Raw genomic sequence first — 27,774 nt, 5'->3', positions numbered from 1 at the left:
ATGGAAAACCAGCAGGACCGTACTACTGTTCAAGAAGGGAGACATCCATGACATTGGCAACTATCGCCCGATCTGCCTATTGTCTGTCATCTACAAGTTGTTCACTCGAGTCATCCTAAATAGGATTGGCAGAACACTAGATGAAGGACAACCATGCGAGCAAGCCGGGTTCCGCAAAGGATTCAGCACCATCGACCATATCCACACGATAACCAAGCTCATTGAGGTTTCTCGGGAGTTCAAGATGCCGCTCTGTTTAACGTTCATTGATTTAAAGAAGGCCTTTGACTCTGTTGAGACAGAAGCGGTCATTGAATCCCTAGCCAATCAGGGCATTCAAACCCAATACATCAGGATCCTCCATGAGCTATATTGCGGATTCACTACCAGGATCTCACCATTCTACAAAGAAGTGATCGTTGATGTCAAGAGAGGGGTGCGGCAGGGTGATACCATTTCACCGAAACTCTTCAGTGCCACCCTGAGAACATCATGTGACGACTGGAATGGGAAGGAATGGGAGTGAAGATAGATGGTCGGCAATTACACCACCTCCTGCATTAACATTTGCCTCAGAGACCTGGGCCCTACGCAAACAAGATGAGAACGTTATTCAGGTCTCCCAAAGAAGAATAGAAAGAGCTATGCTTGGAATATCACGTTTCACTCAAATGAGAGAAAGAATTCGGAGTTCTGACATCCGTCGACGATCAAGAATCAGGGACGCTGTCTCATTTGCCAAGGTGTCAAAAATCAGATGGGCTGGTCACGTAATGAGATTTAAAGACGACCGCTGGACTAGAGCTGTTACTGACTGGATTCCACGGGATGTCAAAAGACTGTGTGGCCGTCCACCTACCAGATGGTCAGACTTCTTCGTCAAGATCATGAATGATCAGTTTGAGGCTCTTCATGTTCCCAGAGCGAACAGATGCCATTGGGCTACACTAGCACGCGACAGGGACAAATGGAGACATTACTGGCGCCCGCTTGAGCAAATCGACGACTAACGGGAAATTAAGTGACTAAGTGATTTGGGGGCTGGAGCGATAGCACACGGGGAGGATGTTTGCTTTGCATGCGGCCAACCCAGGTTAGATTCCCAGCATCCCATATGGTCCCCTGAGCACTGCCAGGAGTAATTCCTGAGTGCAGAGCCAAGAGTAACCCCTGTGCATCACCGTGTGTGACTCAAAAAGAAAAAACAAAAAACAAAAAAAAACAGCTTTTGTTAATAATCAGATTTCTTAAATAAATTATAAAGAAAATTAATTCGCTCACTTTATATACATATAATGTGGAACACTTATATAAAAGAATTATTAGGGGATGAAGAGACTGTACAATAGGTAAGGTATTTTGCCTTGTATGTGACCAACATAGGTTCAATCCTCAGCACTATATATGGTCCCCTGAGCAGAGTCAGGGTATGGCAAAAACACCAACTAGAAAGGGAGGGAAGGAAGCAGAGAGAAATGGGTGTAGGGGGGGTAGGCATGGGAGGAAGGAAGGAAGGAAGGAAGGAGGGATGGAGGGAGGCAGGGAGGGAGGGAGGGAGGGAGGGAGGGAGGGAGGAAGGAAGGAAGGAAGGAAGGAAGGAAGGAAGGAAGGAAGGAAGGAAATCATTAAATTCTTTTATAAATTTATCAGGTCACTGTTGAAGAGCCAATTTTATCTACATGAATCCAATACCTAAAGTAAGTATTGTTTCTTGAACTAGTTAGCAACTCCTTTTCTGTGCCTTTGTCATTTTAGAAAATTCTTTAGTCTAACTGTACCAGTTCAGCACCTCAATGATTGTGCGAGGAATGTTGGGGGAGAGAAAGTCACAAAAAGATGCCTGTCTTCAAAAATTCTCTCTCTACCTCATTTGCCAACATAGCTGGACGTGACCCTCAGGCAACCACAAGCTAATGCCCGATCTCGCAAAGCAGCGCAGAGAAGTGATAAAGGAAGACCTTAAAGAGAGAAGAGGAGCAGTGCTGGCCAATACAGCAGAAGCCAGGAAAAGCATTTGCAACGCCCGCCTGTCCTTCACCAACTACAAGACCAAGATGACTGCCCTCTGACGTCCTGATGGATCTATCACATCTTCCAGAAGGGCAATGGAGAAGATTATCCATGACTTCTACTTGTATCTCTTTGATTACCACGTCCACCTGCCCACATACCAAATTCCGCAGGATGAATATATCATTCCCAATGTTCTCCCTTCCGAAATCCAACATACCATTTCGTCAGTAAAGAAGTGAACAGCACCAGGCCCAGACAAGGTCAGACCCAAACACCTAAAGAATCTGCCGCCAGTACTCATCAATACACTGGCTCAAGCTCTTCACACGCTACCTGTCTGAACGCAAGGTTCCATCCCAATGGAAATCCAGCAGGACCATTCTACTGTACAAGGGAGACATCCACGACATTGGCAACTATCGCCCCATCTGCCTGTTGTCTATCATATACAAGCTGTTCACTCGAGTCATCCTGAATAGGATTGGCAGAACACTAGATGAAGGACAAGCATGTGAGCAAGCCGGTTTCTGAAAAGGATTTAGCACGATTGACCATATCCACATAGTGACCAAGCTCAACGAGGTTTCTCGGGAGTCCTAGATGCCTCTCTGTCTAACGTACATTGATTTAAAGAAGGCCTCTGATTCTGTTGAGACAGAAGTGGTCATCGAAGCCCTAGCCAAACAGGGCATTCAAACTCAACACATCAGGATCCTCCATGAGCTATATTACGGATTCACTACCAGGATCTCACCATTCTACAAGGAAACGATTATCGATGTCGAGAAAGGTTTGGCAGGGTGATACCATTTCACCGAAACTCTTCAGTGCCACCCTCGAGAACATGATGCGACTACTGGAATGAGAAGGAATGGGAGTGAAGATAGACAGTTGGCAACTACATCACCTCTGCTTCGCTGATGAATCATTCTAATACTACTAAACATTAGCCATATGGCACAAATGCTGGCCAACTTCAACCGTGAGTGTGGAAAGGTCAAACTGCAGCTGAATCTCATGAAGACAATGTTTATGAAAAACAGACTCGATCCTGACTTTCCATTCGCTCTCAATGGAATAAACATCTCCGAATGCAGCAGTTAAGTGTACCTAGGTCGAGAAGTCAACATGATGAATGACCTGGCACCTGAGTTGTGCAGAGAGTGGCTGGGAATGCCTTCAAGAGCGTCAAAGAAGTAACTAAGAGGATAAAGAACCTCCGGCTCCGGGAACATCTCTTTGACTCCACCGTTCTTCCTGCAGTAACATACACCTCAGAGACCTGGGCCCTACGAAAACAGGATGAGAATGCTATTCGGATCTCCCAAAGAGGAATCGAAAGAACTATGCTTGGAGTATAGCTTCACTCAAGTGAGAGAAGGAATCTGGAGTTCCGACCTCCATCGACAATTTAGAATCAGGAACGCTGTCTCTTTTGCCAAGGCCTCGAAAATCAGATGGGCCGGACACGTAATGCAATTTAGAGATGACCACTGGACTATAGCCATTACTGACTGGATTTCCACAGGACATCAAAAGAATGCCTGGCCACCCACCTATGAGATGGTCAGACCTCTTCATCAAGATCCTGAATGAATGGTTTCAGGCTCTTTGTGTTCCTGAAGCAAGCAGATGCCATTTGGCTACACTAGCAGGCAACAGGGACTAATGGAGACACTACTGGCGCCCACTCGAGCAAATCAATGAGTACCGGGATGTCAAGTGATCTAGTGAACTGTACCAGTCTAGCAATATGTATATTATCATATACTTGCTGTATTAACTGTATTTCTTCCTACTTCCACTGTAGCTGCACAATGCTGAATATAATAATGTGTCAATAAAACCAAGATTAATCATATTCATCTATACATGTCAAAAATTGTGCTTTTAAATAAATAAGAGTAAGGCTCATTTATTTTGTTTCTGGTTTTTGTTTTAGAGGATTTTTGTTTTGTTTTAGGGCCTTATAGTGTCAGGGGGCTGTTCCCAGTGCGTTGTTCAGAGGTTCTCAGGGACAATACAATGCTGGGGGATCAAACTTAGACCTCCCACATACAAAACAGACACCTCAGTTGCCAAGCTGTCTCTGGAGCCCAAGGCTCATTATTTTCATGAAAGTACCAGTACTATGAAAGGAAAACAAACAAGAAAAAAAATCACAGATAAAGAGCCTTTGAAGCAAGAACTGACCACAACTAAACCTTAATAAGTTATATTTGGGTTTGGTTTTTTGACTACATCACAGAAATGTGTTAAGTACTAACCAAGTAAAATGTGAAATCAGATTACAATGTTTTTTGTGAAGCACTTTTTCCAAAATTTAAAGAAGTGCATAAAAGGATACAATCTAATTTAATGACAGCTAACTCCCAAGGTCCTACAGAAAAAGCACTAAATAATTTATGCTTTGATGAGTAAGAAGTGCTTTTATAATATACTTCAAATTATATAATATAAAGCAAAAATTAAATAAAAGAAACAAAGCAATCTTCCAGTGACATAGTTGTAGAGGTTTTGTATAATGATACAGAAATAAAAATGAAAAATAAGGTCATTAAATTCCTCATGTCTAAACTTGTCTGGACTGTAAAATTTCTGCCATGTTACACTTAAGAAATTATTCTTTACTGTAAATATATCTATTAATCATTTTTCTGCTATTTAAATAATACTGTCTTTCAAAAATAGAAATGGCTCCCATGTTCTATATTACTTTTTCAAACAGAAGGGGCAATAGTGCACCTTACTGATCTTCAAAATAAATCCATAAAGAATTGTTTCAGGGCAAGGACATATTTCAAAGGGCTGGAGCACAGGTTTTACATGCATGAGACCTCGAGTCAGTTCAATTCCCAGTATCACAAGGTCCCCCAAGCACCAACAGTACCAGTCCTGGATGCTCAAAAGCATTGTCAGGGGTGGTCCTGATAGCCCTAGCACCAGTCCAAGCAGCACTGCTTCACCCAACCCCTGATCCCCTCTCATCAAAAAAACAAAACATGACAAACACCCAAGAATGGCTGAGATTAGTACCAGGAATTTTACTCCATGGCTTGGAGGCCAACCACACATGCTAGGGAAAAGGGAGCTCAGATAGAGAAGGGAACACCAAATAAAGGGCGTTGGGAGGATCCTCCCAGGATGGGAGAAGCATGCTGAAAGTAGACTATAGACCAAACATGACTGTCACCCATTGCCTCTTTTGCAAACCACAACACCCAATAGGAGAGAGAGAACAAAAGGAAATGCCCTGCCACAGAGGCAGGGTGGGATGGGGGAAATGGGGGGTGGGAGGGATACTGGGATCCGTGGTGGTGGGAAATGGGCACTGGTGGAGGGATGGGTATTTGATCATTGTATAATTGAAACCCAAGCACATAAATCTGTAAGTCTACAACTATACCTCATGATGTCTCACTAATAAAAATTTTAAAAAAAACAACATTGCTTCAAAGAGTCATTCTAAAGTGGAGCTCTAGATCTCAATGTGTAAGGAAGGAAGCTAAAATACTAAGAGAGTGCCACCAATGTTAAGGTGCAGAAGCTATTGTCATTTTGATCTTTATTTTAGTCCTTAAAATATACAGATATTAATAAATGCTCATATTTTAAACAATAAAATTTAAAGTACTTTAAAACATTATATAAATCAACAACGACTAAGCAAAATACAGCAATCCGCTAAAAGGACAGCAACGTACAATGTTACCTTATTCAAACAGTACTGTCAGGTCAGAGGATCAAGGGGTAGAGCTGAGTGGTAAACAATATCCCCAGCATGAGCAAGGCAGCAAGTTTAGTACTCAGCACTAGAAGACCCCCATCCCAGCACTGGTGGAGGGATAGGTATTTGATCATTGTATAATCGAAACCCAAGCACAAAAAATTGTAATCTACAACTGTACCTCATGGTATTTCACTAATAAAAAAAAAGACTGTCTTTCAAAAGAAAGAAACTAATTTGGCTGGAGATGTGGCTCAAAGTGGCAGAACAAATTTCTTGTATGTGCAAAGCCCTAGTTTCAATCCCTATAAGCACATCTCCTCTGAGCACTGAGGCTTGGAACAGCCCAACTGTGACCCAAGTGCTCCTTGCATGACCTCTGAACCCTGCTGAGTGTGGCCCTATAGGCCCTCAAGCACCACTGACTGTGGCTCATATTTTGTAAAAAATCATGTAATTCTCTGCAACTTGAATGGACCTGAAGGATATCATATTAAGCTAAGTAATTCAGAAGAAGAAAGGCAAATACAGAATGATCTAATTTGTCTGTGGTATACAGAATAACAGGAAAGATAATTCAAAGTTGATGATTCAAAGATACATCAAAGTAGGGAAACCTGTATTACCCTGATCCCTGCATTTTAAGAACTGAGAAGATACGAGAAAAAAAAGAAACCAAGGAGTGGAAGTTAGTAGAGGTAGACAGGAGGTGGCAGGAGCCTCAGACACATTGGCATACAGAGCTGAGGTATAACTATATATCGGAATCACAGAACCAACAAAACTGAAAGCATGAGACCTAAACTATAACAATAAACTTACAAATATACCTGACAAGGAGGCAGGCTGGGTGGGGGAGAAACAGGGGACAATTGTGGGGGGGAAGTAATACTGATGATGGGTTAGGTGCTGCAGCATTTTATGCCTGAAACTCAACTACAAATAACTTTGTAAATCGCCATGTTAAGACTGTCTTTCTAAGTAGACTATGGACTGAACATGTTTGCCACTCAATGCCTCTTTTGCAGACCACAACACCCAAAGGGAGAGACAGAACAAAAGGGAATGCCCTGCCACAGAGGCAGGGTGGGATGGGGGGATGGGGGTGGGAGGGATATTATCCATGGTGGTGGAAAATGGGCACTGGTGGAGGGATAGGTATTTGATCATTGTATAATCAAAACCCAAGCACAAAAAATTGTAAATCTACAACTGTACCTCATGGTATTTCACTAATAAAAAAAAAAAGACTGTCTTTCAAAAGAAAGAAACTCATTTGGCTGGAGATGTGGCTCAAAGTGGCAGAACAAATTTCTTGTATGTGCAAAGCCCTAGTTTCAATCCCTATAAGCACATCTCCTCTGAGCACTGAGGCTTGGAACAGCCCTGGTAGCCTCTGAAACAACTAAAATGAATCCAAAAAAAGTTTTAAATAAATTTAAAATAAAGTTCTAAAATACATAGAATAAGAAACATCTCTTGAACAAGAAAAGAATAATTATTTCATTTCATTATATGTAATGTCACTGTCCTCCCATTGTTCATCGATTTGCTCGAGCAGGTCCAGTAACGTCTCCATTGCGACACTTGTTACTGTATTGCACATATCGAATACATCACGGGTAGCTTGCCTGGCTTTACCATACAGGCGAAATACTCTCGGTAGCTTGCCAGGCTCTCCGAGAAGGACGGAGGAATTGAACCTATGTTGGCCAGGTCCGCCACCTGCAAGGCAAAAGCCCTACCCGCCGTGCTATATGTATAAAATGTGTAATTGTTTAATAGCCATGAATAAAATGAATAATGAGTGACAATGTAACAATAGTGAATACTGTTAATGTTAAACAATAATGTTAAAACATTCATCATGAGCAATATTAACTGAATCAGGCTAAGTGATTTTCAACTCTATTGCATACACTATTGTAATTTTTTGACAACCAGACATGACCATCTCCTTTGCCATGTCTACCAAATTCTATCCTTAATATTTCTCCTATCTAATCAGCTTTGTCTGTGATCAAAGTCTTCCTTCATTAACATTCTTTTGAGTCTCCCTACTCCTTCAATTCACCTCCCCTTGAAAGTGAGCTCTAAAACAAAAAGTATCTAGTAACAACCACTGCTTAAGTTTCAATGACTCATTTAAGATGTAGGAATAAATTTTTAAACCCATTTCAAACTCATAAAAAGGGTTTCAAGTCCTGTATGATCTTATCCCTGCTTATATTTCTAGAAACATCTTTCACTAGTATTCCTTTTACATGAAATTCACTTAAAGGATGCTGAGGACTGAATCCACGTCAGCTGCTTCCAAGGAAAGTGCCTTGCTTGCTATACTCGCCACTGGGTTTTTGAGAGGAACTGAATTGAATTCATTTTTACAAGACTTGCATTGAATCTATTTATCTTTAATAAATAGCCATATAACAATGATATTTCTTCAAAACCATAGGCATGAAATATCTTTCCAACTCTTTGTGTATACTTCTGTCAATAATATCGTTGTTTTCCACATATGAAACAATTAAATTTATTTGAAGTTTTTTCTTTTTGATGGGATTTTAAACAGAAATTTTTGTGGTTTCTCTGCTATTTATATATTGACATAAAACTGATTTATAGATCAATTTTGTAACTTAATTATCTACTGTATATTTCTGTATTTATTATTTTATTATTTACTGAATTTATTATCTATTGTTGGGCTGGAGCTATAGCACAGTGGTAGGGCATTTGCCTTACAAGCGGTCAACATGGCCGACCCGAGTTCGATTCCTCCGCCCCTCTCGGAGAGCCCGGCAAGCTACCGAGAGTATCTCGCCCGCACGGCAGAGCCTGGCAAGCCACCCGTGATGTATTCGATATGCCAAACACAGTAACAAGTCTCATGATGGAGACGTTACTGGGCCCGCTCGAGCAAATCGATGAATGACAGGAGGACCGTGACCGTGATTATCTATTGTTACATCACAAAAATTGTCACATAATGATGAACACAAATGATCTGTATTTTCACACAGTAGCAAGTTACTGCAACTATCTCCAAAATAATTTATGCTTATCAGTAAACCATGATCCTGCCAATGACTTATTGTGCTTATAGTCACACGTATGTCATATATAAAACAGGATTCAAGAGGCTGGCTAGAGCAATAGCACGGTAGATATGGTGCTTGCCTTGCACACGACCAACCCAGCTTCAATGCCTGACACCCCATACCGTATGGGGTGATCCCTGATCACAGAGCCAGGAGTAAGCCCTGAGCACCACTCTGTGTGGTCCATCCCCACTACTCTTTTTATATAAGATTAGGCATTAAAATTCCATACAATACAGTTGCCCATTTCTACAGTTATCCCAGTCCATATAATAGTTATCCTATTAGTCTTTAAAACCAGAGTAACACTAATCAGAAAAGTGCATATGCTCTCCAAGTTTACAGCAGCATCAATTATAATAACCAGGGACTGAAATAAAAAGCCTTACGTGTCCATCAATTGACAAAATATGCAAAGCATATGTTTTATATATAATGACTTAATACTTTCAATAGCATCATTTGGATAGACCTAGAGACTATTAAAGCTAAGTAAAATAAGTGAGAAGAAAAACAAATATCATAATATTTTACTTATATTTGTTAAAAAAGAAAACAAAAAAGAAATTAAATGAAACAAATATAATATCTTTAAAAGTATTCTCAAAATTATAATAAAAAATTTTTAATTGAATCACCGTGGGAACAGTTACAAAGCTTTCAGGTTGAAGTCTCGGTCATACAATGATCAAACACACATCCCTTCACCAGTACACATTTTCCACTACCAAGAACTCCAGTATACCCCCCATCCTACTCCTGACTGTATGGCAGGTGATTTCCACTTTACTCTCTCTACTTTGATTACATTCAATATTTGGAAAAAAAGACCCACCATTATTATTTGGAATTTCCCCCCAACAATCAGACCTGCTGAAAAAGCATCATTAGATAATTTGTTTTCTATTGCTAATCATGAAAAGCATATGATGTATTGCAGTTTTGGATTTCTGATATTTTACTAAGTAAGTCTGGAGGGATTTCTGCCAAAAGCTGCTGGGTTCCAAGATTGGTTTGTGTGCCTCTGGGATCATAGTCATTCAGGAGCCAGAGAAGCAGTTCGTGGGCTGAGGAGACCCTGAGTTCATTGTTCACCATGTGTGTGACACTGAGACAATCAGCTAATCCCCTCTAAGTATCAGTGTCTTCATACTTAACATTTGACCAAGAAAACTTCCTAAGAGTAAAAAAAGGTCCCTTCTACATGTAACGTTCAAAAAAAATGTTTATTTTCTTTCTTTCTGTCTCTTTCTGTCTCTTGAACGTTACATGTAGAAGGGACCTTTTTTTACTCTTAGGAAGTTTTCTTGGTCAAATGTTAAGTATGAAGACACTGATACTTAGAGGGGATTAGCTGATTGTCTCAGTGTCACACACATGGTGAACAATGAACTCAGGGTCTCCTCAGGGTTGGGGGGAAAAGGGCTGGTTCCATCCCCATCCCCTGAAGCCTCACATGTCTCATCACTGCCGACTTGTACCTGGCTGTCCAATAGGTTCTGAAAGATGGCGGCCACCATGCTGGCAGGGGAAAAAGGCAGAGGGGACAATGCCCTTTTCCAACCAGGGTGTATGGCGCCATAGCTTAATGCACAGTCCAGATGCATTTCTGCCAAGAGCCGCTGGGTTCTGAGATTGGTTTATAATAAACTTTTTAAATGAAAATATCTGTTCATTATAAAATTCTTTCCAATTTTTGATATGCTTAAATTTTTTTCACAAAAAAAAAAATTTAAAGGGGGAAAAATGCAAAAGTAAAATAAAATTAGGACTGCAAGCACTGTCCTCCCATTGTTCATCGATTTGCTTGAGCAAGCCCAGTAACATTGTGAGACTTGTTACTGTGTTTGGCATATCAAATGGTCAAGGGTAGCTTGCCAGGCTTTGCCGTGCAGGCAAGGTACTCTTGGTAGCTTGCCGAACTCTCCAAGAGGGGTGGAGAAATTGAACTTGGGTCGGCTATGTTGGCCGCATGCAAGGTAAAATGCCCTACCCACTGTGCTATCACTCAAGCCCAAAATAAAATTAAAATTAAAATAAATAAATAAAATAAAATTCAATACATAAAAATTTTTCCAAAGTAGACATTAGTAGCTAAAATACCATAAAGACACAAATAGACACTAATAGCTAAAGTGGCAGAAATTACACAAACAAGACTGTACTTGTTTCAATTAAAGATGAGTGAAATTATATAAATAATAACATCCTCTAATTACTTCTCAACAACCTTTACTGATCATACAAATCATCAGGACCTAGTTAAAATATACATTCTGAGTAGCTGGAATGAATCCTGAGATTTCTAACATGTTCCCAGTTAATGCTGATGCTGTTGGTTCACTGATGATACTTGAGGAAGGCTCTTTTTAGAGTCAGAATTCAATAAGTCCTTAAAATTTTTAATAATTTCCAATAATAATAACTTCATATGACAAATTTGTTCATCTACTTCTTTGAAGAACCTAAACATGAAATCTCAGTGTTAGGCTGAATGCAACCTAAGTTTCTGAGTTTTTCCTTTTAGAGTTGCTATGACCTCTAGAAAGTTAATCCAAAACCATACCATGAAAGGACATACAGAATAGTAATAGCAGAAGCATGAATATTCTTAACTTCCAGATAAGATTCAATTTTCAAGGAAAGTGTATAACAAAGTATATGAGCATTCTACTTGTATCCATGTATATATTTCTATTTATTAAAAGAAAATTCAAAGAAAATCAGAACCAGTGTTTATATCTTATAAATGCAGTCTGGATCACCCACACGAAAATGTTTAACTATCTAAAGGATTCTTCTGTCCATTCTCATAATGATTAATATCCCAGTCCTTCAGTGGAAGTAACATTCTCCCCTGTTAGAGGTAAATGATCTCTTGCAGACACACCATTTGGATACCTGGAAGAGGTAATTTATCTCAAGTGGGCAAACACTTTAATGAAAGCAAGAAGGTTGCCACCTGTCCAGTATTTACAGAGGCAACATGAAAACTGGGGTCTTTGCCCAGTTTCTATAAATGTATTTCAAAGTTTAAGGACTTAACAGGGGCAACTATCTTTAGAACATTCTGAGAAGGAAATTCAAGCTACCACTATTGACCGTCAAATTTCATGAAAAGGTTAAAATAATAGATAAGTTCATGTCAGACAACAGTACATCAGAAAGAGACAGAAAGAAAGAAAATAAACATTTTTTTTGAACGTTACATGTAGAAGGGACCTTTTTTTACTCTTAGGAAGTTTTCTTGGTCAAATGTTAAGTATGAAGACACTGATACTTAGAGGGGATTAGCTGATTGTCTCAGTGCCACACACATGGTGAACAATGAATCCAATATGACTCTACTCTGGAATCCAAATTCCTAATTCATGCACATATCTACTTTGTTCGATATTCCCTCCTTATGCCTTAAATTTTTCCTTTCCTGTATGGTCAATAACATGTGTATAATACTGAACTTACTCTAAAAAATATAAACATTAAATTTTTTTCACTGTCTTTTCTCTGAGGGACAAAGTAGAGGGTGGCAGGAGAATGGGCAACACCCATTTGTACTCAGGGTTTATTTCTTGCTCTGTGTGCTTAGGGATCACTTATGGTGGTGCTCAAGTATCATTATATAGTGCTGAGCATCAATCTAATGCCTGCTGCATGCAAGTACCACCTCTCTGACCCTTGCATTGTCTTTCGATTTTTTAATTGAAGTACCACTGCATTATAACAGGTTTCGAGTGTGCATCATTGAAAATAAAAGTATCTAATTTTTTAGAAGAGTAATTTACTGTTTCTTGCTGTAAAGATAATTTGAAAATGTTATCACTGATAGCATTACCACTATTTAGCACATTAATTTACTACTTAAATTAGTAAAAGCTACTACTTGATATTGCTATATATGTGCATTATGGGGGTTCATGGGGTTAAAAAGGGAAAAAGGGGATAGTAATGTCATCAATTCTGGTATGAAAATTATTTCACCAAATTTACAAAAATAACTAATAAAGGAAAAAACACCTAATTCTAAAAAACCGACAGGGAAAGTTAAGGGTAAGGGGCACATGCCTTGAGTTTGATCCTTAAAAAAATCTAAACTTTCCTAATATCTTTCCACTTCAATTGACAACTTTGCTGAAGAATTAATATAGTATACCCGTGACATATTCGATATGCCAAACACAGTAACAATTGTCGCAATGGAGACGTTACTGGGCCCACTTGAGCAAATCAATGAATGGGAGGACAGTGACAGTGACATAATATTAGTCATTCAAGAAAATAATGTCAATTACAAATTAAAGGTGAATTTGATATTTTAAATACTTATATGATGATAATATTATATTATGGAATGATTAATTCAATTGTGGAATGCACAAATGATTAAATATTACCCAGCCATTAATAATACCTCTCTAGGATATTAAAAACAAGATTAAAAATAAAACCCTTAAAATGGATGACATTTTTTACACTAATGCTATTTCATGGTCATTTCTGTTTCTTAGTACCTCGCCCACACGGCAGAGCCTGGCAAGCTCCCTGTGGCGTATTCGATATGCCAAAAACAGTAACAAGTCTCACAATGGACACATTACTGGTGCCCGCTAGAGCAAATCGATGAACCATGGAAGGACAGTGCTACAGTGCCATGCTATTTCATAAGCAAAGCTAAGCATCAACTTTACCAAAAATGCAGAAGCTGAATGTAATCAGAAGGAAAACCTAAGCAAGTCGAAATTAAAGGTTTTTCTACAAGTTTTGGCTTGTAATTTTCAAATCCTGTGGTCAAGGAAAAACTAAAGTTTTTTTTCTATAAGAAACATAATTAAGTACAACATATATTTCTAAAGCAAATCCTTTTGCTGAAAATACGTCTTACGACAACGAGGTAAAGCCAAATGGAATCTGAATGGTAGCAGTCAATATTGGCTTCTAGATAGTTATTGATCATTGCGTTCTGATTATGTAAAGAATGTCTTTGAAATACACACTAAAAGATGATGGATTAATAGGCATCATGTCAGTGACTTGCTCTCAAATTAGCAAAAGAAGAATTCTCTTACACACTTGTAACTTTTCTGTAAGTTTGAAACTATTTTAAAATAACTTTTAAATAAAGATGTAAACAGTATGCAGCCTATGATATATTTTCTATTACCTTTAAAGATAATTTGTGAAAGTTAGGAAAGAGTACGACAAAGGAGAAAGCTTGTGGTGGGGGTGCGCAGGGTGGAGACTGAGTAGAAAAACACAAATGTCAACAGTAATTATTCCTGTGGATAAGAAGGTATTTTGCTTTTCTGCTATTGTTTTTTTTTAAGTTTTCTGAATTGCCCAGTGTTCTTTTATAAATATGGAAGTATCTCTGGGAGGTATGGGAATCTACCAAGCAGCACTCACAGAGTCCTGGGTCACTCCTTGTGCTACTTGGCCAAGTAGATCAGAAGGTTTGGTGATATAGCCAGATGATATATGGCCGTCCAAATGGACAGATGATGTCGAGGCTCAGAGGTTCTGAGACCAGTAGGCCACAACCAAGGATGCTCAGGGATCTCCAGGGTCACACCTTGGTGGGACATGTGGAGAGAACATGGTGCTAGGGATAATATCTGGGGCCTTGCACAAACAAGGCAGGGATCTTTGACACCTGAGGTATCTTCTAAGCCTCAGTAATTTGATTTATTTTATTTTTTCTTCTTTGTGTGTGTGTACATTTTCAGTTTGTTTTGTTCTGTCTGGGGGCCATACTCAAATGTGCTCAGGGCTCAGTACTCAAATGTACTCCTGGCAAGGGGTCATATGAAGTACCAGGGATCAAACCAGGGTCTGAGGGGTGTGTAAAAAGAAAATGTTTTACTATCTTTCCTGCACCAGTAATCCCTCTATAGTAGACATTGTTGACTGGCTGATCTGATCCACAAATTCTTCTTTTGCCAACTTCCAACTAACTAGTTACAGATAGTGATGTGATACAGTTTAGGCTAATGAAATAACAGCAGAAACCTACTTTAGTGGTAGGGTTCAGGGAAGGAGGGAAGGTAAGAAACTTTTTCCTTCCAAATATAAAGATACATTTTTAGTAATCAAATGTGTTCATATTTTTGTCTGTTTTGAACTGAGGTTACAGCCATCAAGAAAGAACATTAATTTCCCACTAACAAAGGCAAAATTACCTATTAAAGTTTACACTGATTTACTACATCATTAAATATAAACTTAACAGCCTCTTTGTACTTGAATACAACAAGATGAGGACAAATAATGTTTTTTACTGAACAGTTTATTTGAATTTGTACTATGCACATTTCAGGACTTTTGCTTTTAAATTTTTCAAAGACATAAAAGAAAAAAGTGTACCTGTTTTACTAATGACTTCCTGTAGCTCAGCCATAGAACTGATTATTGCAGTAAGAAGGTCAGAACTGGTGAGCCAACTGAGAGCTTGAAAACTACGTAATTGTTCCTTTTGGTGCTCTGCCCAAGAAAAAAAAAAACGAGAGGGGGGAGGGAGGGAGGGAGGAAAGAAGGAAGGAAGGAAGGAAGGAAGGAAGGAAGGAAGGAAGGAAGGAAGAAAGAAAGAAAGAAAGAAAGAAAGAAAGAAAGAAAGAAAGACAGGCAACAAAGATTTATTAAAGTCTGCACTTAAATTCATTGCAATATTTAGTAATTTAAGAAACAGATCAAAACATAGGTAGAAGTACACAAGAAATTATACATATATATATACACAAATATATAAACTGGTAACTGACATTTAAAGAAAAAAAAGAAAATTTTTTTTACTTTTACCTATATTACAACAAGTCTCACAATGGAGACGTTACTGGGCCCGCTCGAGCAAATTGATGAACAACAGGAGGACAGTGCTACAGTGCTACCTATATTGAATAAAAGCTTTTTTTAAAAAAGCTTAATTTTTAAAAATTAAAGTGTTTCCTCAGATTCACATATTCAAAATATATCAACTGGAAAACTAGAAAGTGTACATTTTCACTCAATTATTAAACAAATATTTAACTCTATTTTATACCAACTCGCAAAAGAATAAAAATAAAGCATATTGCTAATTCATTTTGAATAAGACAGTGTCTATATTAAGTTGAAATATTATAAAATATTATAAACTCTTCATTTTATTGTGAAAAGAGCTCAAATATAATAAAGCAAGACAAAGTTGAAATACATATTTTCCTTCTAGTAACTATGTTTGAATAAAAGCCAAAAAGCTCATTTAACATATATTTATCGATATACATATATGCATATATATGTTGTTACATGATTTAACACATGAATGATTTTTCAAGATCTTGCAAATCATCAAACCTTTTTGACATTGCATATCACTGGCAGTCTATATTTTTAAAAGCACGAATTATCTTACTTGGAAATTTATGCTTGTCTTTGGGCTCTCCTGTACATACTAACATGCCTATGCCTTCTTTAAAATTCTCCATCCAGGTGAAAAGAGAAGCACATGACTGGCCCAAATGTTTCAGTCTGTTTGCAGCCAAAACTGCAATAACTGCTTTCCGGAATACACGTATCAATCCTTTGAAAGGCTTTTTCTGCATCTTGGCTTCCTCTTGCTTTTTTTCCTCTATAGTCGACAAAGCATGGGCTAAAGCTCTTACTTCCAACTTGAACAACTCAAAGGTGTTGACCTGCTCCTGGAGAAGATCTCTCTGCGTTGACAAAGCACATGACCGGCTGTAGAGAGGATACAGTGCACCAGCCATCAATGCACAGGCTGCTAGCAAGGATGTTTGTTCCCTCTGAGTCTGTAATAACATGTTTTTGAAGTGTGAATTTTCAAGAACCAACTGTTCATGTGATTTCTCAATACGATTTAACTTTTCCGTATTTTTTTCAGCAATTTCTTGAAATTTCTATAAGAGAAGTCAAATAACATATTTGATCATGAAATATTTTAATTAATATTAATTAATTAAATAGAATTAATTTCTCTATATAGAAAACTTTTGCTAATACTTCCTTAAAAACTCCCACTTTCTAACCTATATATGTATGCATATATATCTGTGTGTGTGTGTGTGTGTGTGTGTGTGTGTGTGTAGCACTGTAGCACTGTCCTCCCATTGTTCATCAGTTTGCTCGAGTAGGCACCAGTAACGTCTCCACTGTAAGATTTGTTACTGTTTTTGGCATATCGAATATGCCACAGGTACACTTCACAAAGTTACTTGTTATCCTTGTGTAGAGCCCATGCTAGTCTTCTTTATATTGCTCCAATGATTTTTTAGTAAAATACTGCTAAAGCAAGCACTAAAATATACAGGAGGTATACAGAAATAGTACTGGAGGTAATTTCTTACAGGTGGTCATCCTTGGTACCACTCAGCACTGCCAGGGCTCCCAACTTGAGCACACAGCAGGAAGAGCCCCTGAGCACTTCCAGGTATGACTCAAGCACCCCAAAAAGTAAATAAAATTATATATTTTTTTAAAATACATGGCAGAGCAAGTTTTTTATTGGGGGGGGGGGAAATACCTGGCTGTGCTCAAGGATCACTCCTGGCTCTGCTTAGGGATGGGATCACCCCTAAGTGACCATATACAGTGCCAGGGATCAAACCCATGCTGGTGCAGCAGCATGCAAGTCAACTGATTTACCTGCAGAGCAGAGTTTCTTAAAACTTTTTTCAATAAAAAAATGTTGAGGCTTTTTTTAAAAGTAAAGTAAAGGCCCTTCCGTTGATCATCGATTTGCTCGAGCGGGCCCAGTAACGTCTCCATTGGAGACTTTGTTGTTACTGTGTTTGGCATATCGAATACGTCGCGGGGAGCTTGCCAGGCTCTGCGATGCGGGCGAGATACTCTCGGTAGCTTGCCGGGCTCTCCGAGAGGGGCAGAGGAATCGAACTCGGGTCGGCCATGTTGGCTGCGTGCAAGGCAAACGCCCTACCGCTGTGAGGCTTTTTTTAAATGAAATAAAATATCCTTTCGGGGCTGGAGAGATAGTACAGCAGGTAGGGCGTTTGCCTTGCACGCGGCCAACTCGGGTTCGATTCCCAGCATCCCATATGGTCCCCCGAGCACCACCACGAGTAACTCCTGAGTGCAGAGCCAGGAGTAAGCCCTGTGCATCGCCAGGTGTGACCCAAAAAGCAAAAAAAAAAAAAAATCTTTTCTATTCATGCACTTTTCACTGGAGAAAGTTTTGTGCAACATTGGGTATGTAAGTATACAAAAGTAATACAAATCAATTGTATTTAATTACTGGTAATATATCATAAAAATTTTTAAATAGTATTTTTCATAGTTCTACATTTAATTACATAACCCCATAACAATTAAAGAAGATAGGCAAGGGGGTCAGAGAGATAGTACCAGGGTTAAGGCATCTGCCTTGCAAACGGATGATCCCCGTTCAATGAGGCATCGCATAGGCTCCCTGGAGCACAAGCAGCAGTGATCCTAAGAGTAAGCCTAGAGCACAAGTGGATGTGGCCCAGATAACAAAAAAAAAAAAAAAAAGGAGGGGGTATGGTGCCGCCAGCAGGTTTATCTGTACCTGTGAGGCAAGTGCATCAGCAGCCTGATGGTACCTTAAGATTTCCAGATACCCCAAAATTGCTGCTGTGCCTTTGGCCAATCCCCAAAAACGTGGGGCAAAGTTTACCAAGAAAGTAAATGGCCAAAAGTTAGGTATGTGGGAGACACCAACAAACCACCTCTGGCTCAGCTATATAACTGGAGGCATGGCCTCTCTGGTTCCTGATCAAACTGCTTCACGGCCATGATCCCAGATACTCAGAAACAAATTTCGGAACCCAGAAGCTTTTAGCAAAAATGTGTCTGGACCCTGCAGTAGATTACTGTCGCCAGGCCATCCCAGAGGGGGAAAGGTGCTATACTTCCGCCTGCTCCCCCTGGCGGCCCAGTGGCCACCATCCTCCAGAGGCCACTGGACAGTCAGATTTGGGCCAGTAGTGACGAGACACGTGGAGCCTCACAGGATGGGGGTGGATCCAGCCCTTTCCTCCCCACCCCAACAAGACCCCGAGTCGCCACCCATGAACGCCCTCTCTGGCTCCTGATCAAGCTGCTTAATGGTCATGATCCCAGAGACTCAGAAACAAATCTCGAAACCCAGCAGCTTTTCGCAGAAATGCATCCGGACCGCGCAGTAGGTTACTGTCGCCGAGCCACCCCAGGGGGGAATGGGTGCTGTTCCTCCCCCTGCTCACCTTTGGTGGTTCAGTGGTCGCCATCCACCAGAGGTCTTTGGACAGTCAGGTTTTCGCCCTCAGTGACGGGACACGTAGGGCCTCACCGGATGGGATGGAGCCGGCCCTTTCCTCCCTGTCCCAACAAGACCCCGAGTCTCCGCCTATGAAGAGCCTTTCTGGCTCCTGATCAAGCTGCTTAACAGCCATTATCCCAGAGACTCAGGAACAAATATCGGAAACCAGCAGGTTTTGACAGAAATCCCTCCAGATTTAAGTGTTAAAATTTCGGAATTTCAAAATCGCATGGGCACTACTGCAGTGCACAACATCATATGTTATTCATAGCCAGCAATAGAAAACAAATTGTCTACTGTTGCCTTTTCGGCAGATCTGAGTGTTGGGGTAAAATCCCAAATAATAATGAAGGATCTGGTGTCAAAACATTGAATGTAATCAAAGTAGAGAGAGAGTAATGTGGAAATAATCTGCCCCACGGGTAGGGGGAGGGTGTGGGATGGGGGTATGCTGGGGTTTTGAGGAGTGAAGAATGGGCACTGGTGAAGGCACGGGTGTTACACTGTAGGACCGAGACTTAAACCTGAAAGCTTTGTAACTGCTCTCAGGGTGATTCAATAAATAAAATTATAAAAGATGAAAAAAAAAAGTAAGTTGGATTTCATGCCCAATTCAATCAGCCTAATCAGTGGCTGAATAAACAGCAGTACTCATACATTTTAAAAAAAAAAAAAGGAAGAAGCTAGGTGATAGAGCAACACTGGATCAAACAGTTTAGATTTTCATGTGCACAGTGACTTTTAAATATTCTACATAGACACTTTATAAAAAGTAGGACCCATAAATTTAAATCTACTTTCTAAATTCCTGCACTTATTCACAAATAAATATTTTTAGAAAAAGTGTTTCATTTCCTTCCTCCATTTCTTAGTTGCTTTTATTTCTTGCTTTTGAACAGAAACCACACAGAGGTTTTCCTATTTGTAAATAGATTACTTTTTCTGAAAATAAGCAACAGTTTAAATCAATGATACAACACGTAGTACTAGAGAGCCTACCTTTCACTGAAATATAAGGGAATAATTCTCATAGCAGAGCTTCCAATTTGAGTTTTTCACCTCCCCAACGTAAAGCTCCAGTGGTGTGGTAAAAAAGATACTAACTAGAAATTGAATCTCAGTCACACACTAATCCTTTTCTCCTAATCAAAGTACTGACAATCTAAAGCTCAATTTATAACAAAAACAAATGTTGGGCCAGAGATATAATACAGCAGGCAAGGCATTTGCTGTGCATGCAGCCAACAGAGGTTCCATCCATAGCACCACATATAGCCATCCAAGCATGGCAAGGAGTGATCTGTGGGGTCAAAAAGATTATAGAGTGAGGAAGGCAATTACTTGCCTTGCACGGAGCTAACCTGGGTTTCATCCCCAGCATCCCATATTGGTCTCCGAGCACTGTCAAAAATGGTTCCTGAGAACAGAGGCAGCAGTAACTCCTGAGCCTCGCCTGGTGTGCCCAAGAACAAAACAAAACAAAACAAAATAGGAGTGATCCCTGAGTACAGAGCCAGGAGTAAACCACAACTACAACCGGTACAACCGGATGTGGACCAAAAGAAAAAAAAAAAAGAGAGAATTCAGTGGGTAGGATATTTGCCTTGCATACAGCTGACCTGGGTTCAATTATAGGCATCCTACATGGTCCCCTGATATCACCAGCAGTTATTCCTGAGTGTAAAGCAAGGAGTTGTTCCTGAATGCAAAGCCCTGAGATCCTGAGCATTGCTGAGTGTGGGCCCCCTTACAAAAAAAAGGGGGGGAGGAAAGAAATGTTAATATAGGCACCATGTTTTAATTAGTAGACAATAAATTAGCTCTCTATGAAATCTTAAACCTAATCATTAAGGAAAAGCTGAGGTAAAGAAAATTTTAGAAGATAACAGATCTCAATTTCCTTTAATAATTTATGTATCATTCAATAAACGCTTATTGATTACTCAACTAATTCCAATGTGCTAGGAAAACAGATAAGTAAATCAATGTTAATCGATTATTGTGGTATAATACTATAACAGAAAAAGCAAGCCAAAGAAGTTCAACTTGTATAAGGGAATCAGTGAGAGGCAGAGAAATCCTGACATATTTATCTCTATAGATAGATAGATAGGTCTGATGTCTTTATTAGAGAAATCTTTTGAAAGCATTAAAATATTTCTCTTTGTATTATTATTTTATTTCACACTATACTCAAACTAAATTTTAATGCTGATCGTTAGGAGAGGTTTATGATGAGTAAGCCTGAATCAAGAGCTACCCAACAAACACGATCATGATCATGATCATCCTGTTCTTCTTTGATTAACTTGAGCAGGCACCAGTAACGTCTCCTTCGTCCTAGCCCTGAGATTTTAAAAAGCGCCGTATTCAAGGCTCTTTCTGGGTTAGGAGAATGAGACCCATCATTGTTACTGGTATTTGGCATATTGGGTACGCCACGGGGAGTTTGCCAGACTCTGCCGTGTGGGCAGGTTACATTCGGTAGCCTGCCAGGTTGGTCAAAGTAGGAATGAGGATTTAAAAAAAAAAAAGACATCGCCCAGCCACAAATGCGGCTGCAAAAGCGGCCATGCGCTTCTGGGAGCTGGGTTTTATAGCTGCTTGATCCGAGCAGGCTTGGAGATCTCAGACCCGGGACCCGCATGCCTTTGTTCCTCTGCTGGTACCTTCATGCATATGGAGAGTGGTCTCAGCATGGTTGTGGCTGGTTCTGGAGGTCTTCGGCTGCCAGAGCTCTGCTCGGGGTGGGGAGGGAAACTCAACCCGCCCCCCTCCAAGGGTCACCAGTGAGGACAGCCAGGCGTGGGGGCAGGAGACTCTGCGCTGCTCTCTTCCAGGAGCTGGGTTTTTTTCCCTCCCCGCCCGAGCAGAGCTCCAGCAGCCGAAGACCTCCAGAACCAGCCACAACAAACAGAACAAACAACTAAATAAAATTTACATTGACAAGAAGACCTGAAAGTTGGTCAGACTTAGAACAAATTTATATGAACTCTCAGCTAACCTTCAAGATTGGAGTGTGAAAACCTACACTACTGACAGGCAATAGTCAAATGAATTCAAAGTGTAGTAGTAGACTGCTGAGTAAAGTAGTCCTTGCATGAAAAGCACATTTGAGGAAGAAGTCTGTCAACAGTGAAGTAGAAAGAGGTATTCAACTATAGCAGTCTCCAACTGGAGCAATAGCACATTGGGTAGGGCATTTGCCTTGCATGCAGCCAACCCGGGTTTAATTCCCAGCATCCCATATGGTCCCCTGAGCACCTCCAGGGGTAATTCCTGATTGCAGAGCCAAGAGTAACCCCTGTGCATCACCAGGTGTGATCCAAAAGAGAAAAAAAAAAGATAACAGTCTCAAGTACAAAAAACAAAAGTAAGCAAAAAACCACTCCTAAGATTCAATTTCTTAGATATTTAGCCCCGTGGGCTAAGGGGAAGCCATATGCTAGATAACTTTTAAAAATATACTATACTTTGGGGCTGGAGCGATAGCAGCGGGTGGGGCATTTGCCTTGCATGCAGCCGACCGGGATTCGATTCCTCCACCCCTGTCAGCAAGCCCGGCAAACTACCAAGAGTATCTTGCCCACACGCGAAAGCCTGGCAAGCTATCCATGACGTATTAGATATCTAAAAACAGTAACAACAAGTCTCACAATTTGTTATGAGACATTACTGGTGCCTGCTCAAGCAAATCAATGAACAACGGGAAGAGAGTGCTACAGTGCTACTGTACTTTGATTCCCTTTATATACTCAAACTCCTCTCTATAGCTAATATAGCTATTCCTGAGCAGTACTGTAAAAAAAATCAAGAATGGAAAGTTTTTTTAAAAAAAACTGTAACTTGTCCTAAATACATCTCTTAAGATTGTCAAGCTGAGTCTGCAGTTTTCGTCAAGATTTCATCAAGTCCTAGAGATTCATATAAAGACTATTAAGGAATTAGTGTCCTACCAGAAGCAAAAAGCAAGAAACAAAAAAAACTGACAAGTATTAGCAAGAAAGACTGCTTGGAAGCAAAAAAACACACCTCCTTCATTTTTTTGTTTCTTGGGTCACACGCAGGAACGTTCAGGGGTTACTCCTTGTTCTGCACTCAGGAACCACTCCTGGAGGTGCTTGGGGTACCATACGGAATACTGGGGATTGAATTCTGGTTTGCCAAGTGCAAAGCAAATGTCTCATCCACTGTACTATCGCTATGACCCAAACACATCCGTTGTAAGGGAAACAACATTAGGAGGGAAAGCTAACAGTTTATTGATAAAGAAAGCATAACAACAAATATGAAAAAAATCACTGTCACTGTCCTCCTTGTTCATCGATTTGCTCGAGCGAGCCCAGTAACGTCTCCATTGGAGACTGTTGTTACTGTGTTTGGCATATCGAATACGTCACGGGGAGCTTGCCAGGCTCTGCCGTGCGGGCGAGATACTCTCGGTAGCTTGCCGGGCTCTCTGAGAGGGGGGGAGGAATCGAACCTGGCTCGGCCGGGCTGGCTGCATGCAAGGCAAATGCCCTACCGCTGTGCTATCACTCCAGCCCATGAAAAAAAAGTAAAATTCAGGAAATAAAATGGCATGTTCTGTGAGAACATTAAGAATTCAGAATATCTGAAAAGAAAAAGAATTATAGGAGAACAGAAAATTCAGCAACAATTCAAGTACTCAAAAAAGAAATTTCCACTATAAAAGTGATTCAAACTACTGGTGAAGAAATTGGCTTCTGAGCAAATGGATGACACTGATGAGGATGGATAAAATCGAGTCCGTGCTTCACATCTTTTATAAGGACAGTCTACAAAAGATCTCTCTGATATTAAGATTGCTATTAAAATAACAGTTCAATTGCTTAACTTCAGTACTACTTCCAGAATCAGCAATTCTACCTAAAAGTTCAGATGTATACAAAAAGAAAAGCCTTGCTTAACAGAGAAAAGTTCCACGGTGTTAGAAATACTGTTCTCAAATTTCTCAAGTCTATTCTGTTTGAATGTAAATCTCAGTGGACACATGAACCTTTTATTTCTCTAACAGGATGACATTATATGAAGAGCTTGAACATTCTAGTTCTAGTAGAACATTCATGTTCCAGGCAACTTTTCTAAATGATTTTCAGATATTCTTTTAACCCTTACAACTAACTAGTCTAAGATACAGGGGGAAACGGACAGACCACGAAACTGAGGTTTAGAGGAGTTAAGTATGCTCCAAGTTCCTAATCGAGGTTTTGGAGAATCCCATGGTCTTGTTTGGTCTTGATTCAACCATGACTCCCCCCTCAAGACTCCATATCGAGTACTGTCGTGTACTCCACAAGTACTGTCCTGTCCAATTGCACCCCTCTCCCCATATTCTAATTTCAACCATCCTCAAAGCCAGGTCTTGCTCTCTGACGCTTTCTACACCGTTCTCAGGACCCGTCCCCGACCTTCTCAGAACTCAACTAAGCCCGCCGGGTATCTACTGCGTACACTTCCTCCGTGGACTCTATCGACCCCCTCTCAAAATATGAGTGTTAGTTCCAGTGAAGCCCAGAGTTGTGTCTGGGTGGCTAGTCGTGGTGCCAGTGACCCCAAAAAGATACGGAGGGAATGAATCCTTAATAAACACCTTCCCTGACGCTTAGCACAGTTTGGCCCAGAACAGGCACCAAAGAAATTATCCAATGAGTTTAAAAAAAAAAAAAAACTACAAAAATCCTTGACAACGTAGAGAAGACCAAAAAAAAAAAAAAAGACAGAAAGAAAGAGAGCCCATAAATTAAATAAATGAATACGAAATCTGGAATTCATCGACGTGTCAGAATTCCGTTTGAAACGAATTCAAATGTTCCAGAGGGCGCGTAACGACATTCCGTGATGCACTAGGAACTGTGGAACTGTTCTGGAAGAACGAAGCTCCTTGGAGAGGAGGAGAGGTAGAGCTGGACGCGGGGGTTAAGAAAGGGGGAACAAAAAAAAATTTTTTTTTTAAAAGTGCAAATTTGCCTTTAAAAAAAAATCCCGCGTGTGGCGGCGGGGTGGGGGGGGGCGAGGTCTCCGGCTCCGTCCCTCCCCACTCCCCCCCCCCCCCAAGATGGCAGCGGCCGACGAGGAGCAGCTGCCGCCGCCGCCGCCGCCGCCGCGGCTCCCGGAGCTGTTCGAAGCCAGCAGGCAGCTCCTGGACGAGGTGGAGGTGGCGTCCGAGCCCACGGGCTCACGGGCCGTCCAGGACAAGGTGCTGCGGGGCCTGGCGCTCCTCCAGAAGGCGGCCGACATGCTGGCGCAGCTCGACCTGTTCCGGCCGCACGCGGCTCTCGAGGAGATGGCCTCCGCCGACCTCAAGTACCTGGCCGTGCCCGCCTTTCGGGGCGCGCTCGCCATGAAGCAGGTCCACGCCGGCCGGCGCCTCGACCACCTGCAGCGGGCGCGGGAGCACTTCGTCTCCTACCTCACCCAGTGCCGGCACTTCCGGGTGGCCGACTTCGAGCTGCCGCCGCCGCCGCCGCCCCGGACCGCGGCCTCCGAGGGCCCGCCCGCGCGCCCCGCCATGGCCGACCCCAGCCTGGTCACCATGGCGTCCCGGCGGCAGGCCAAGATCGAGCGCTACCGGCTGCGGGAGGAGGTGGAGGGCCGGCTGGCGGCGCTCCGGGCGGCCGTGGAGAGCGGCCAGGCCGACGAGGAGCGCGTGCGCGAGTACCACGTGCTCCACCTCCGCCGCTGGGTCGGCATCAGCCTGGAGGAGGTCGAGGGCATCGACCAGGAGCTCCGGCTCCTCCGCCAGAACGACCCTTCCGGGGAGGCGTCGACGGCGGCCCGCCCGCCGCCGCCCGCCAGGCCGCCCATGAAGCCCTTCGTTCTCACTCGGAATGTCGCCCAGGCCCGAGTGTTCGGCGCCGGCTACCCCAGTCTGGCGTCCATGACGGTGAGCGACTGGTACGAGCAGCATCGCAGGTGCGGGGCGCTGCCCGGGGCCCCGGGCCGAGCCCACGCCGCGCCGTCCGGGCGCCGGGGAGCCGCTCGGCCCGCCGAGGAAGAGCGGGAAGGAAAGGACGACGACGACGAGGAGGAGGAGGACGACGAGGAGGCGCGGACACGCCGCAGCCGCCGCCGCGCGCGGGAGTGGGACGACTGGAAGGACACGCATCCGAAGGGCTACGGCAACCGGCAGAACATGGGTTAGACCGCCCACCCACGGCCACGCCGACCGTGGGCTGCGGGGGGCGGCAGGCTTCCCCCACCACGAGAGCCGGGCGGCCCTTGCCCGCCCTGGACTAGCTGCTGCCCACGACGCCGGCAAAGATGTTTAATTCGGCTTTGCCGCGTTTCGGTAAAGCGTCAAAAGGTTAAGTGTGCCTTTCCCGAACCCCTGGCTCGGTCGTGGAGGAGCCAACACTCGGTGTCCTCCTCGCGGGGCATTTCAATTTCCTAACGACAGAACCCGAGAAATACTAAATGGCTCTCCAGACTCAGCCGGTTGGATAAATTCTCCCTGAAAAAAAAAAAAAAATGAAAGGCCCTTTCTGTTGTGTGTAGCTGTACAGGACCAAAACAGTATGTGTTCCATGTTCATTCCCTCAGGCAATTAAAGGCTATTTTGTTGGTTGGTTTGTCTTTTGGTGGTTTGATTTGGGGATCACAGTCCAGCCGTGCTCGAGGGGTTATCCAGCTGAGTGCTCTGGGGCTGTGGGGGGAATCAATCCCGGCTTGAGGCTGGGGGAAATGGGGCTGAATCCTAGTGGAGCTGGTCATGGAATCAGGCGCTATCACACACTTGCCCTTTAAGCATCACCCTGGTCCTCCAAAGGTCTATGGTAGAAAAAGAATCATAGCTAATGGGTGGGGTTGAGGAAGGCTGGAACCACATCTGGCGGTGCTCGGGGTTTTCTCCTGACTCTGCTCAGGGATCATTCTTGGTGGTGCTAGGGAAGGAGGTGGCTGGAAAGGAGCACCAGTATCAAACTGTAATTGGCAGGCACCTTACACCATTATACTACCACTCCAGCCCTGCCGGCCATTATTTTTCTAGATAACATCACCTTCAAATTGGACAAAAGTATCCCTAATACTGAGTAATCAGTATCTTAAGTGTTTAGTTTCAAAATATTTCCAAATATTTCACACCCCCCAAAACACTTGAAATTAAAAGTTTTAAAAATATAGGATGCATAGCTTTTACAAGCATCTTCTGGTATATCAGAAATACCATATAATTATATTTGTTTTCTACGACTCTGGTTCAAAATGCATCCCAAAACGGTGGGAGGTCGACGGGAGGAGTAGAGAGGATGGACAGGGCAACTGCTTTCCTCAACCACCCACTTACTTCCTGAAATGTAAACGATCTGAGGATCCTCTTACTAGCTTACAGAATAATCCTGAAGTTTGAGACCTTAGAGCTGAAACGAAATACTTCCATAGGGAATAAAATCCTTTATCTTACTTTCTTGCCTAGTTCTTATTTTAATGAAAAGAAACTGAAAAGTAAACAATGACATAAAAATTAAAGGGCCTCGCTCAAAATGTATTATTTTCGTTACGTATCTTGTCCTTTTGTGCAATATTTTATAATATAAATAAAATATAAACAAATTAACCTGTTTTTCCTAAAAGGTAATTATTTCTCTGTTAAAAATAAAGCACATTGGGCCAGAGAACTTTATGGGCTGAGGCACATGTGC

At 41.8% G+C, this 27,774-nt stretch overlaps 2 protein-coding genes across 3 annotated transcripts in view; one reads left to right on the top strand and one right to left on the bottom strand.

The window, feature by feature from the left end:
- CCDC171 (coiled-coil domain containing 171) overlaps positions 1-27,774 on the bottom strand; it is a 339,207-nt gene that overhangs the window by 186,715 nt on the left and 124,718 nt on the right. Inside the window, exons 15-16 of the mRNA XM_056117342.1 lie at positions 16,229-16,733; positions 15,202-15,318 (exon numbers count right to left, since the gene is read on the bottom strand). Coding sequence (XP_055973317.1) covers positions 15,202-15,318; positions 16,229-16,733 — 622 coding nt within the window. The remainder of the gene's footprint in view (positions 1-15,201; positions 15,319-16,228; positions 16,734-27,774) is intronic.
- Positions 25,191-26,276, top strand: LOC130026494 (immunoglobulin-binding protein 1-like). Of its 2 annotated transcripts, XM_056117344.1 has the most exons (2): positions 25,191-25,718; positions 25,974-26,276. In XM_056117344.1, exons 1-2 carry the CDS (start codon positions 25,191-25,193, stop codon positions 26,274-26,276), a joined length of 831 nt encoding a protein of 276 aa, XP_055973319.1. The 2 variants fall into 2 exon arrangements, with proteins under 2 accessions (XP_055973319.1, XP_055973318.1); XM_056117343.1 differs by having other exon boundaries at positions 25,191-26,276.

Source organism: Sorex fumeus, unplaced genomic scaffold (assembly GCF_029834395.1).
Source record: "Sorex fumeus unplaced genomic scaffold, SorFum_2.1 ptg000034l, whole genome shotgun sequence".
Classification (NCBI taxonomy): domain Eukaryota; kingdom Metazoa; phylum Chordata; class Mammalia; order Eulipotyphla; family Soricidae; genus Sorex; species Sorex fumeus.
This window is presented reverse-complemented; position numbering and strand designations above follow the sequence as displayed.

Bases quoted from the DNA above. Each gene is read 5' to 3' on its own strand.
- LOC130026494 (XM_056117343.1), top strand. From the start codon at position 25,191: ATGGCAGCGGCCGACGAGGAGCAGCTGCCGCCGCCGCCGCCGCCGCCG.